The sequence below is a fragment of the Odontesthes bonariensis genome, chromosome 17 (assembly GCF_027942865.1).
Source record: "Odontesthes bonariensis isolate fOdoBon6 chromosome 17, fOdoBon6.hap1, whole genome shotgun sequence".
In the NCBI taxonomy this organism is placed as follows: domain Eukaryota; kingdom Metazoa; phylum Chordata; class Actinopteri; order Atheriniformes; family Atherinopsidae; genus Odontesthes; species Odontesthes bonariensis.
Window position 1 is genome coordinate 20,255,271 of NC_134522.1, and position 14,284 is coordinate 20,269,554.

The 14,284-nt window shown below is 40.4% G+C and overlaps 1 protein-coding gene across 3 annotated transcripts; it reads left to right on the forward strand.

Moving 5' to 3' along the window:
* Window positions 1-4,931: 4,931 nt before the first annotated feature.
* LOC142366628 (uncharacterized) lies at window positions 4,932-11,946 on the forward strand. Of its 3 annotated transcripts, XM_075448583.1 has the most exons (6): window positions 4,941-5,015; window positions 5,273-5,382; window positions 8,220-8,821; window positions 10,435-10,765; window positions 10,842-11,017; window positions 11,163-11,946. In XM_075448583.1, exons 2-6 carry the CDS (start codon window positions 5,380-5,382, stop codon window positions 11,374-11,376), a joined length of 1,326 nt encoding a protein of 441 aa, XP_075304698.1. In that variant the 5' UTR covers window positions 4,941-5,015; window positions 5,273-5,379; the 3' UTR covers window positions 11,377-11,946. The 3 variants fall into 3 exon arrangements, with proteins under 3 accessions (XP_075304699.1, XP_075304698.1, XP_075304700.1); XM_075448584.1 differs by lacking the exon at window positions 5,273-5,382 and having other exon boundaries at window positions 4,932-5,015; XM_075448585.1 differs by lacking the exons at window positions 4,941-5,015; window positions 5,273-5,382 and adding an exon at window positions 6,811-6,899.
* The last annotated feature ends 2,338 nt before the right edge of the window (window positions 11,947-14,284 follow it).

A 14,284-nucleotide genomic window follows, 5' to 3' on the forward strand; every position in this document is an offset into this window, starting at 1 on the left:
AAAATAGCAGATCTGCAAGCTTACAATGTGTTGAACTTATAGATCTGCTGCTATTTTCACAACTTATGTGTGACACACTGCCCAACAGCAATCTCCACTACTTATTGACCTAAATTAATTTGTTAAAAGACTATACTTAGTTTTTTCTTTTCGTCGACTAAAACTAGACTAAAACCCTTTTGAGTTTTTGTCGACTAAAACTGGACTAAAACTATCACATATAGAAGTGACTAAAATGTGACTAAAACTAATAAGCATTTTAGTCCAAAAGACTAAGACTAAGACTAAATCTAAGATGGTTGTCAAAAACAACACTGCGCGGGACCAGGCTAGTTCAGCAGCATAAATTACCATGGTTACTCAGCGGGCATTCAAATAAGCCACGTTCGTGGAACGGAACTCTCTCTAAGATTAGCCAGAACAAGCGAGGAAAGCCAGGCTTTCCGCTAAGCCAGCTTCGTGGACCTCAGAGTCGACCCCCAGTGGGGCTGAGCTACACAACTGCCTTGCAGCCTGTGTGGCATTTCTGGCTGTCCTCATCAGCTATCTTTAAAAAAAAACATTTGAACAACAAATTTTAATTGTCATGGGCACGGTGTCATGATCCGTGTTGTTTTGATGTTTGTCTTTCTATTCTGTTTCTTGTGTGGGTTCTGTCACTTCCTCACTTGTTTCCTCAGTCTCTCTTCAGTTCAGTCATCAGCGCCACTTCCTTCACCTGTGCTCACTCTAGTGATGGGAAGTTCGGCTCTTTTGACTCGGCTCCCAAAGAAGAGCCGGCTCTTTCGACTCGCGAAGGGCTCTTTATTTAGGATCTTTTGTAACCTATATTTTACCTTAACTTTGCAAAAAAAAAATCATGGTTTATGTGTTGAAAACCCTTTTGCTTTCAGTGTTTTTATGAGAGACCTTATAATTACCTAATTATTTGCATTTATTCTGTGACAAAACCACTTTTACATTTGTTTATTTCAATTAAACTTTTTTATTGCATAAATTAACAATAAACTTCAAACACATCCACAGAACAGAACCAAACTCAAGCTAACATTAATAATGTCCTCAATTAAACTTTTTTATTGCACAAATTAACCAAAAAAATTAAAAAAAATCCACAGAACAGAACCAAAACCAGAACTCCTTAATTTTCACGTGAATACCGCATGCTGGTCGCCATGGTGGCCAATCATAACAAATCTCTGTCGTAACCAGAGCTGGGACTGAGCACTGGAAGTGAAACCTAAGCAGCGAATGGAAAAAAAACTTGGAGTCAGCTCTCACTCGAGGCGAGCCGGCTCTTCTGATTCACTACAAAGAGCCGGCTCTCAGAGCCGACGCTTGTGCGCATGACCCATCACTAGCTCACTCCTCAGCTGCACTCATTCACCAATCATCCTCCTCTTTATTTAAACTCCAGGATTCCTTCACTCTTTGCCAGATCCTCACCGTAAGCTCTATTCTATTTCTAGTTTGGGCAGTCTGTCACTTCTAGTTATTCAGCGTTTTGATTTTGTTTTCCATGTTTTAGTTTTGTGTATTCGCAGCTTCGCCGCGCCTTTATTTAGAATGAACAGCTTGCCTCCTGGGCTGGCTCTCAGTCTGTCTGTCTGTCTGTCTGCACCTGGGTCCTCCTTCCTCGCCACCACCCACACATGACACACAGAACAAATGTGAGAATGTAAAGTAGCTATTATTGTAAACAAATTTACTTTTTTCAAAAAAATTTTATCCTATCATCAATTGTTAAAAAAGGTTCATATAAGCCCACACTCTAAACGGGATCATTTCCTCAGTAAAATGTCTGTCACGTTTGTTCACTTTGATTCTCTTCGCCTTCTTTAAAGACCTATAGACTATAATATAGCTGATGAAGCCTTTCAAAGTTGTGTTGTTTTTGTTTTGATATGCAGCACTATCCCTCCGCGGCTCCTTGGAAAATGCTCGGTGCATTGATCCAGTCTTCATTTCGACATTTTTCCCCGAGGCTTGCGGCAGGACCCTGGGCTAGGGCTGGGCGGTATACCGTTAAAAAACCGTGATCTCGGTTCACATTTACACAAGGTTCGCTTTTTGATGAGAGACGGTTTTGTTCTGGGGGTTTTTTTTTCATAACGAGCCGCGTAAAGGGCCGTGTATTATACTCTCGCAGCAGTGTGTCGCAGTGAGCTTGTCGCAGACACGACGCGTTTTTTTTTTTATTTATGCCTACTTTTTAAGCGCTGTCTGCGCTATGTAAATCCCACGCCACAACACAAGAGGGACAATCACGAACAAGCTAGGATTGTGGGAGTTACGGTTACGGAGGTCATTCAACAACAATGGCGACTGGACGAATGCGCACTTTGATTGAGATGCAGCTGATCGATCTAGAAATAGAAGAAATATTGCTACTAATGGAGCTGGCAGAGGCGAAAGAATCGTCACGGTTAGCCGGTTAGCAAACCGGAAATACGCATAGTGTAGAGCGGATGTAGAGTTGACCAATCAGAGGCCTCCTTTCTCTCCTCCTGCGGCGATGTCTGCGGCACTGTCGCTCAAATTAATAGTTCTGAATAATTTCCCCATTTTTGTCAGAATTGTTGGTAATAGTTCAGTCAATGGGTCTTCTCTGTTTTTATTACAGTGTTCTGGATAACACAGTGTGTGTAAATGCCTGTTGTAGGTGAACTTCATATAGTTCATTGCAGTTCATTTTAGAAGTAAATGGGTCTTCTGTGCTTTTTTATTTTTTATTTTATAGGTGTTCTGGCTAACAGAATGTGTGAATATCTGTTCTAGGTAAACTTCATGGAGGTTATAGCCATGGACATTGTGCACATTGCACATTACTAAAACAGCCTTGGCCGTATTAGTCATGCTGTATTTTATGTTAAATATTTTTGTTAAGCAAACTGAATAATAGCAGAAATTGACTTTGGATTTGAGTTTGCAGAAAACCGTGATATCATTTTTTATAAAAAAAAACGTGATACTCATTTTTTCCAGAACCGCCCAGCCCTACCCTATATACAGGAATGGGGAGGAGCTAAAGGAGGTGCTTACAGGTTGACTTGAGTTATGTTTAAGACCTATTGGTCCACTACACAGGTTTCACTAATAGACATAGGTTAGCTATTCCACTGAGAGAAACCTTCTTTATAAACTTCATCTGGACATTTCCTGCTGGAATGATGAATGTGCTTATTACGCTCGGGTATCAAAAGAATATGACTTCTTTTTGGTGTGCAGGCTTTGACACCGTGTTTATCTGCTAACAATTTATAATATAAATCACCCTAACACATAGGACAAACATAGTGATCATATATGTTTTGCATATAAAAGACGTCCTAATATTTTGATACCCGAATTAACTATCATCTCACCTGATAAAAGCTTTGAGGTAGCCTACTTTTTTCCTCCAATCAGTTTGCTGTTTTGACTTCCTTCCTCATCCGTGATGGGTGCACTGCCAGATGATGCGTTCTCAAACAAATCCAATGCTGTAGATAGCCTTGTGTATATAATGACAACTAAGGTCATTTTTACTGTAATGTCCAGACGAAGCGTATAAAGAATGTTTCTCGCAGTGGAATAGCTCTAAATGTTTGTAAACGACAATAACTCCAGATAGCCTATGTCCATTCATGAAACCTGCAAAGAATGCTGCACCGATTTGAATCCGTAATACGTCTCTGGGATTGTTGCTATGAGAGACAAAGGCTGTTTATACAGCTGTGCGCTCTTGGAGCACGCATGCACTTCCCGGTTGCTGTTCGTTATGCCGAAAATATAAAGCCGGAAGCAAGAATTGGGGAGGAAATAAAAATCAAGCGTGGTAAGTGAGAGACCATTATGTTTCACAGATATGACAAAAGTGAAATTTGCCCCGCCAGACAGACATATAGAAATGCCTGGGCAGGTGGTAGTTAATAGGGAGCCAGTGAGTGAAGTAGCAGACGTCACACAGCAGTCATATTGTGTATCAAGGCAATTGTTAAAAGTAGACATTGGATTGTTAGTTCGGGGTTTTAGATATCTGGGATATGTGTCAAGATCGTGGAGTCTGACAGTAGTTTCGTGTCTCTGAAACAATAGGAATAGGAATATTTTTAATAGGGACCAAGTATAGTTTTTCTTTTTCCCTCAAGGTGCTTGGCTGAAATGCGGTCCATCTGAAAAACACGCCAGCGAGGCTGAGGGGATGATTTGAATATGCTGCCATTCACTCTCTGAAATGTGATATTGGTTACACTGTCGCTCTTTGGAGTTTGACTCGGTGAATCCGTTTTTGTTGCAAAACGTCCCTGTTGTAGGCTACTTCCTCCGTTGAGCACTTGCTCTAGTATCTTATTTGTACTGGTGTCGGGGTTCGTGTGTTTTCTATTCAAACAGAGATTATAGCTGGTTTACAATTAGTTGAAGGATTAGTCTGTTGAGATGCTTTGCTGGGGATGGTGTGCGGTGAAAGTGTACAATGATCTGCATCAACATTGGGCAGATTGCTGTGGTTTTTATCCATTTATTCATGAACTGCACCATGCGGAATAATAATACACCTGTTGGGAGTTTCCTACGAGCAACAAGTTCCTGAGCTTTTCTCCCCTGAAGGGCCAGAAGTTAGTCATCCAGCAAATTTTGCAATGGGCTATGAAGTCATGCTCATTAAACTTATGGAGAAAAATTTGATTTGATTTGATAGTTTGAAATGACCAGAGAGAGACTATTTAAAAAAAAACAGATGTTTCTGTTTATACATTTGACAGATGCATTTATCCAAAGCGACTCACAAATAAGAATGTAACAATGCACCTAACATCAAAGCTAACAATAAGCTACATAGAAGTAAAAATGCACTAGGCAGGTGACAGTGTAGAAGTGTAAACGGAAGTACAAAAAAAAAGGGGAGGGAGGGGGGGGGTAGAAGGAAATAGTGCAATAGGGATAGATAGATAGGGACACACCTGTTCTGGAAGCGCTCATTCCACCATCTTGAAGCGACTCATGAATAGAGTCTGGATTGTCTTGAGCGTGGTGTAAGTACCTGTTTGCTTCTTTTTGCTATCTACACTTTTTTTTTGTGGGGGGGGGGGTTCATTTTAAAACATTCTGTTAAGTTCTTGTTCCTTCATTTTAGCAGTGATCTTATTGTTTTAGGTTGTTTTTTTTTTTTTTTAAATTCAAAGTGAGATTTTCTTCATTGCCCGTAATAGCATATTCCTAATTTTAATTTCTTTCTCCACCATGTCACAACTTGTTCTCTGTGCTTTGTTTACACACCGACTCACATTAGACTTCCATGCCCATGGCAGTGTGCTGTTGGTCTTAGTTCTGACCTGCCCACCTTCCACCTTTTAGTCCTACGTTTGGGTCCCCCGGCTTCTCCATGCATCATGCCCCATGGTCAGTTCTCTTTAAGTTTAGGGCTTGAAACACATTTCTGTGATAATATCTTTTATTTTCTTTTTTTTTCTTAAATAACCAAATAAGTAAATGGAAGGAATGAAGAGATCTGGACATTGGCTATTTGGTACAAATAATGTCCAATGTGGTATGAAAATGATTTTTGGGGGGAAATGTGGTAACAGTTTCCAACAATGAAACTCTAATTATGATGAATTGTGTTGCATTTACGTCTTTTCTAACACACCAAAAAGCACTGCAGTCTTTTTTTTTTTTTTCTAAGTCTAATTTACTGTGACTGGACTCTGAACATGAAGTAAGCCTGGGAGGGGAAAACCTGCAGCAAAACTCATTCCCACATTCCTCAAATGAAGAGCAAATCAACATGAACTCTTCAAAGAGATTTTAATGGAACAGAACAAAATCTGAAAAAGAGACAGGGTGGCATACGTTTGCCTCTCGTACTTAGCTATCCCAACATAAGTAAACTTGTGTAATATAGATCTAACAGGAGTATATATATATACATATATATATTAGTACTGACAGTGTCCTCAGAGGAAGAATGTTGATAAGTTACTTTAAAGCCCTAACTGTCTCTGTGACTAAAACAAAACAAAGAATACAGCACTGACCTGTAAAACCAGTTCTTTAAAGCCCTAACTGTCTCTGTGAATAACTGAAAAAGAACTGAAACTTGGCACACACGTCCACCCTGTTGACCTCGTATGTATGCAAAGGATATCGTGTGTGGGCGGAGCAAAATGGCTCATTGTCGCCCCCTACAATACTTAAAAATGGTCCCCGCATTGGGGTTACGGTGCGTTCAGACCGGACGCGGTGCAAACTATTTATATATAGAGATATATAAAAAGATATTTTATAAAAATATATTTATATATATATATATTACACTGTCAGCTATAATGGTCTGTTTGTCATGAAACAGGGCACTAAATAAAAAGGAATCATTAACAGCTCCTATCTCCTCGGAGTTACAGCCTACACACAGAGCAGAGGGAGAAATGATCATGTTCATTCCCTGAATTTAAACCCGCAAGGCTCTCAAATTTTGTGTTTACTGTTAAAGAAAATGGTGATCGGGTTAAAAAAAAAAAAAAATGGTGATCTTTCAGCTAAAGAATTGCGTTAATAGATTTTAAATGAAGGCCATGGGGAAAAGCAACCCATATGGCTTTTTTTTGGGGGGGGGGGGGGGGGGGGTCGAGCCAAAGGTTCAGCTTCCCCCACCATGAGGCATAAGCTGATTTAGTCAGCTGATTTAGCAGAGTAGTGCCACAACACTGATTTATTTTTTTTTTTTTCTTTATTCATATTCCTTACCATGAAGTAATGCCAACCAGATAGCAGCAGAAAGACAGACTGGGGCTCAGCACCACTTGAGGGGATGGAAAGACCAAGGGAAATATGGAAAATCTACAGGGATTTTGCCACCTCTTTTCTGAAAGACTGACAGGACGACACTGAACACACTCATAGACAAAGGAGGAAAGGAGGTAAAAAAAAAAAAAAACAGTAGGGTATATTGGGTCAGCACAGGCATAGAGTATCTTCACAGAGATGGAAAGTGAGCTTGCAGACATTTGAGTCAAATATTACAGTTTTTGTCACATCTGTCATTTTTGTTTAAGCCTGCATAGTGTTACATGCTGCACTTCAGTGTTATTAAAAATCCCACACAGGTCTGGTCTTGGTTATGACCAATACCTCTATTGGCGCAACAATAGAATTTTCCAAACTGACATAGGGAGTAAGAAATGTCAGCCGATATGGATTAATGATAAGGTCACTGTTAATTTGGCTTTCTAGCAAACCATTTAATTAATATCAGAAAAAAATGTGAACTCATTTACCAACAGCAATTTGTCTTTGTTACCACAGAAACCTTTAGTGCTAACACCCTACACTAAGATGGTGGAGATAAAACATATTTTAAAACAAGCAGAACTAGTTTCAGATCAAGTCGTGTGAGTAAGACTCTTTTCCTTTTAAAGTTTTACTTATCGGAACATCATAGAAAAAAGAAATACTAATAACTTATCAGGCCTCATTTTCAGGCAAACCTCAGTTTAGCAATTTATGACGTAACGTGTCATTATTAGATGAACAAAAAACTAAGCCAAAATGTAGAAGTGTGGAAAACATCCAGCCCGTGGTTTAATATCTGCTGGAACCATCTTTAGTAGTAACTGTTTTGTCAGACATCATCAGTTTCTCACACTGTAGAGGAATTTTGACTCTCTTTTTGTAGCTTTGCTTCAGCTTATTAAGGTTGGTGGGCATTTGTTAATCCAAGCAAATAGTGTGTCCAACCAATCCAAGTGTGTCCGAGCGATGATGACAACATTTTTATGGAACGAGCAAGATTTTGCCATTTTTTTTGTAAATTAATTATCTGAGAGGGCAATATTGTGAAGGGCATGTATGTTTTTGTTTTTTTAAGTGACATAGAGGATTGTGTATCGAGTTAAGCTGCTTGGACCGTGTCATGGGAACAGTTGTAATTATAAATGTAATAATGATTACTCCGCTTACTGTTGTAATGTATATACTCAAGTACTTACAGTTAGAAGTAATCTGAACTTAAAAATGATTTACTTACGATATTATAATAATACTGCACAGGGGTGTGCACAGTTCTATGATTCTATGATGTATAAAGAGAGGTTGCAATGGCTGTGCTGCTAACCCTCTGCTGAGTTGAGACAAACTTTTGCTAGAACTGATCTTCATTTAAGGATATTGCATGAACCCTATAGTTCTGCTTTAGTGTCATTCATTTGTTCCATCTAATGTTTAATCTCTCCCTTTTTCAGGTTGAAATGGAAAGAGCCAGTGGCTTCAAAAATAAGCTTTTCTTCCTCATCACCACTTCACTCATCCTCATGCTCATCTTAGCTGTGAGAACACCCAGTATGAACAGGCCCATCCCAAAGCCTTTAGGAGCTCCAGCTCCTTGCCCATCATTGGTCTCTGAGGAGTCCATCACCCCACTCCAAAACACAGCGCACTTACTGGTGTCGGCCTACATGGACCAGAGAGTGAAGGATTTCGATGTACGCATCATTGGCATATTCAAGAGAGACTCCATCCAACTTCTTCACTGCCTTTTTTGCTGTTCAGACCAGTTAAGTACAACAACTCCTGCAAGGATCTTACCACATTCAGATCACTTTGGATTCCCCTACAGCACCACAGACGTCCAGTGTCAGATTCCTCAGAGCTGCAATGCAACACATGTCACTCTTCTGACTCAGCCCACCCCAGAGAAAGCATTTAACCAGACCTGGCTTCCCATTAGAAACAAAAAGACCAGCGAATCAGAGGAGAGAAGTTTTGACTTAACTGTCTGCATCTCAAACCTGTATGGGGACTACAACAATGTGCTTCAGTATACGCAGGCTCTGGAGATGTACAGGTCAGCAAAGCAACACTTTAAACCAAAGTACAAATATTTAAGTTTTCCAGAGAGCATGTATATTGAAGTGCGTTTGCATTGCATGACATCATGGTGGCGTTTCTATTTCTGCTTCCGGTAAGGTCCTGCAAAGGAGGTGACTATAGAGATTTGCCTTAATGACCAGTATTTTCCTATGCAGGGTGGCTAGGGCTGCTAACTTTAATGCACTCACTGTGAGACTCACGCAATTTTCCCATGTGGTTAAAAACTGATGGCTAACATCTAATGAGATTGCACAAAGATAGGATGAGTACAGAGAACAGCCAGGAAGATGGTGAGATAAGTAACTGTAGGACTAAGACTGATACCAGTTATCAGAGCATTGCGCTGCATAACTGTGAAGCCTACTTATCTGAGCTGTGCCAGTCAGCTGTTGCCATGTAGTGATGTGCTGTAAGGCGTTGTTTGGACTGGGCATCCGGGGCTGCCACTCAGAAAGCTTTCTGAACAGCCTTGGATGGCATGATGCAAGAAATATCAGAAACAGATCTATTGCAGTCCTGTTTGAAACCCCTTAGAAATGATAAAAGGACTCATTTGCACAAAAAGTAGGCAGTTTTTGGTTCTTCTTCTTCATACAAGCAACATCTGCTTCATGCAACCTGGAATTACATGCTGTCTATTTCTGGCATGTGTGTATTTTGCCACCCTGAGAAGGAGAGAAAGCAAAAGCTGATTACTGTTTTCACCTGATGCTGCAGAAAGTGCTGCTTCACCAGATGTACAGAATTTTTACCTAAACATAACTTAGCATTAAAGGACTTGAAGGGCTATTGAGTCACCTCAGCCCCCCAACTTCCTACCCAATTTTTTTATTTTATTTTTTCTCCATCACCCCAAGCTGAGCTCAGAAGTTAGCCGCCCTGAGGGTGTTACAATCATTTTTAGTGAGATCTGTCACAAGCTACTGAATAATTAGTTTTGAAATGAGCGTTCATGGTCCCCACCAGATGTTTACTACTAAACTCTGGCGAGCCCTAGGTTTTTTCATGGTTAGCACATTAGCATCTTAGTATTATTGTCATCAAGAGCTTAGACTGTACTGGAAAACTGACACACTTGGAAAGAAAATAGTTACGTTAACATGTCAAACTAAGCTGCTATATAGCATGGCCTCCATTGCATTGGCTGTAGATTATCTGTGAATTATATCTCGAGGGGCAACAGTTGGTGTTTAGCTACTGATAGACAGCCGATATGTAGACGGATAAACTGACTAGGACAGCAACGTTGAATCCTTGCTGATGCTTCAAGTTTAATAAGTACAATTTCATTTTATTCTGGAAGTAACACCTTTGCATTATTTGAAAGAGAAAGTTGGGTACATGAAAATCATCATCCGTGTCCAATGTCAGTGAGCTGTTGAGAGCTGGTATTTCCCCTTTTTAGTGCTTTAACTGGAAAACATGTCTCGTTTCTGAAATATGGATAAAAGTTTTAAATATAAATCTAATTTAGATATAAAATAATAATAATCTATATCCATATGGCTATGAACCACTAAATGATCAAAAGTTAGATGAGTAAAACATGTTATGATCAAAATTAATTAACTGATCTTTTTGTTCAAGGTTGCTTGGAGTGGACAGAGTGGTGATCTATAACACCAGCTCGGGCATAGACCTCACTCGTGTTTTGCAGAGTTACAGCCAGGAGGGCTTTGTGGAAATAGTTCCATGGCCCATCAGTGAGCATCTGAATCCATCTCATGGCTGGCTTCACTCAGAACATGGAGGGGATGTGCACTACTTTGGCCAGCTCACGACACTTAACGAGTGCATTTACAGATCCATGCAGCGTTCGCGCTACGTTCTGTTGCATGACATAGATGAGATCATAATGCCATACCAACACGATAACCTGATGTCTCTGATGAACATGCTGCAACAACAGCATCCAAACGTAGGTTATTCTTGGAATGCATTTGTAAAAGACAAAGGTGACATCATACTCAAAATTTTGTAATCGTATTCTGTAGGTTGGAGAGTTCCTCATCGAGAACCACATCTTTCCCAGGAAGAAATTTGAGCCAAGTGGGAAGTTTCACCTGCCTCAGTGGAGTGGGGTGCCAGGTATTAATATTCTGGAGCACATCCACAAGGAAGAGCCGAACAGAAATGAATACCATCCTCACAAAATGATAATTCGGCCAAGGTAGGCGGAAGAGTTGCTTATTCACATTTGGTTTATTTGAATTTTAAAACAAATACAGTTTCTAATACATCTATCACCCCCTCGGTCTAAAAATTTAATCAACTTTTTTTTCAAAATGCTTTTCACCTTTGTGTCTGCATCAAAGGTTGGTGGAGCAGACTTCAGTGCATGAGGTGCTCATTAAGTCTGGAGACCGGTACAAAGTTCCTCAAGAACTCTGTCGGATCATTAACGTTTCTAAATCTGGTCGTAACTCAACTATGGATCAGCTTTACGTGGACAAACGACTGTGGGACTTCAAAGAAAAACTGATTCCTAATGTGGACAGGATGCTGAAGAAAGTAGGGCTGCTGACATAGGGGTGGCAGAGCTGAAAGATGGAACGGACTGGGGGCTTTGTATGCTCTTCTGTGTTGTGCAAACCAGCTCCAGTGTGTTGTTTCCCTGTGATGGAAAGTCAATGTGTTGGTACCACTGAGGAAGTTCTGTTTTGAGATTTTTATAGTTGAAATCTTCAGCCACGATCAGAAGCCCCTCTGGATGGGCTGTCTGTTGATGGCTGATCAGTACAGTATATACTTATCTTATATACTCTATATACTTATGTTACAGGTAGTCTTATTTACTCATAGTTACAGGTAATCTTATATACCCATGCTGCTTTGCAAAAACATGATATTAATAGAATAAAATCTGCCTTGCAACTTGCAAAATCTGCGAACATCTGCATCCTTAGCTGTCAGTTTCATGCATGGGATGCGCAGGCCTTATTGTAAGGAGACCCTCGCGGCCAGATAGGAAATAACTCCCTTCTGCGTAACTTGTTTGTACCACTGTATAAAAGCTTGTGTGATGTGCCGCAGCGGCAGAGATCTCTCCGTGTTCTGAATGAGCACGTATTTTAATAAATCAACTACCAGGGCACATAACGGACTTTGTTCATTTATTTGACTTGAGAAAGATTTTAATTCCTCCACAGTACCACTGAGGAAGCTCTGTTTTGAGATTTTTATAGTTGAAATCTCCAGCCACGATCAGAAGCCCCTCTGGATGGGCTGTCTGTTGATGGCTGATCACTACAGTACAGTTCACTCAGTGCCTTGTCTCTATCGTTGTTGTTGCAGCTGGGAGGGATGTAGACTGCAACAAGCAGGATGGCAGAAAACTCCCTCGGTAGATAGAAAGGCCGACACTTGATGATCATAAACTCGCAAGGGGTAAACAATGTCTGCAAACCACCACAGTGCCCTGACACCAAGCATCCCTGATCCCGGGTCTTACCTCCTTCAATGAGGGCTCTGTCTGCTCGGTAGCATGCTAGCCGGTCGAGCTGTATGTTGTTCTTGTTAACACCATTAACAAGTCAGAGATTTGACACAAAACAATTTAATTTAATAACCCTAACACAGTTCAAGCAAGACTACATACATTGTTGTTTAAGAAAGTTGTGGTGGAATGTTGGAAAACTAGTCAAATTTTTAAGCAACAGCAGGGGCCCCAACCAATCAAGTTATACGACTTACTGGGTGTCTTTTCTCATGATTGTAGATACTTTTCTTTTTTTTTTTTTTTCTTTTTTTTTTAACCCCTTGTCCTGTCCAGCATTATGGCAGCAGAATTGTAATCTGATTACCGTTTATGCCAAACACATTTGCTATGCCCTTGATGCCCATCAATTCCTTATTTATTTATTTATTTTTGTTATTACTTATTACAATATTAATATTGTCATTACAATACTTAACATGTGATAGTGCCGAACCGGACCGGGGGACAGAGAGAGAGTGGGGAAAAAGGAACAGAAATATGAAGAGACAAACATAGAAAACAATGAAAAATCAGACAACCAGCTCCTACACCTGTAAAAACAAAACTGAAGACAATGCACGGCTTTGTGGGGCAGCCACCAGGAGCACTTGTAGGCAGACAAGCAGAGAACAAACACACAAACAAACCAACAGAAAAGCACAAGCAGCAGCAATCACATGTAATATAACTGTGGATACAGATGACCTTCAACCACAGGACAACACAACAACTGCTTAGGGAGCATGCTACTGGGCTAGTGTGTGTGTGAGAGTGAGTGTGAACAAATATGGTCCCATATGATAACCAAGATAGTCAAGGCGTGCCCACAGGTGGGTGAAGCAGCGGGGAGAGGCCCTCCAGGCAGCCTACATACCCAAAGAGCCCCGCCCACCAGATACCACTCAGTGCTGGCACCCCCCAAGACCTAGTGTGTGTGTGTGTGTGTCTCATGAGTAGTGATGTCAAAGATGTAATTGATACTGTAGATACTTTTCTAAATGTCAGGCCTCACCCTTGTTGAACAATACATTACTGCAATTACGTGAAACCTACCTAACAGGACAGACCTAACAGTCTGTTGGGTCACACTGACTTAACCAGTTATGTGAGTGTGCAGTGAAAGTAACCATGTTATTTTATATATATGTGGCGGAAATTTTAGTAAGGCACAGAGTCAGTTATTTTCTGAGGAGATAAGATGCTTTTAATAATATCTTGCAAGAGAGAACAACACAGAACAGAGTTCAGATTTGCTCTGACTCTTAGATGAAAACAAGTCAGTTAATATACAGGTTAATACGTAGTCACTCCTTTGATATGTTCAAGACTTTGTTATCTATCTTTCCTCCCTTTCTACAGCCAAGGCGCCTCGGTATCGTGCCATCTTCCCTGTCAAACCCCTTAAAGTTGTTAAATCATAAGAGCACAATACCCTCATTGAAAGAGGGAGAAAAGAGAAAAACAAGTGTCTTAAATGAGTTATTACCGGGTGATACAGAGTAACACTCATACAATATATATGTGAATTGATTTTCCCCTTACATATACATATATGTATATTGCATATTGGCGATGGGAAAGTATTTTATTCCATTATTTAATACATATTAATTTGAAGATAAGAGATGATAAGAGGTATTTGTCTTGGCAGAATTTGAATCTACAGAGACACTGACATGGTGCTGTTTGAAAGTTAAAACCCACCTTGGCATTTTGTCTATTTGTTACCTCAATAACTCTTCATTTCCTGCAACACCACTCGAGTCTTTATACCCCTATCACCAAAGCCTTCGTTAGCCTCTGTGTGAGGCATGATGACACACCAGCTCTGTCTGTCCAGCTGCTGTTTCTGCAGTGCCTGCAACTGAAGTCCCATCACGCAGGTGCTCTTCCTGCATACAAACCTGTACCAGGGTCAGTTCTCTTCTCAGGTGCTGAAGGTGATAGTCAGTGATTAAT

What these genes read in the sequence shown, in the direction of transcription:
- LOC142366628 (XM_075448583.1), top strand. An exon ending in CAGGCTCTGGAGATGTACAG is followed by an intron (nt 8,822 to 10,434) that starts GTCAGCAAAGCA and finishes TTTTTGTTCAAG; the next exon opens with GTTGCTTGGAGTGGACAGAG. An exon ending in TGCAACAACAGCATCCAAAC is followed by an intron (nt 10,766 to 10,841) that starts GTAGGTTATTCT and finishes CGTATTCTGTAG; the next exon opens with GTTGGAGAGTTCCTCATCGA.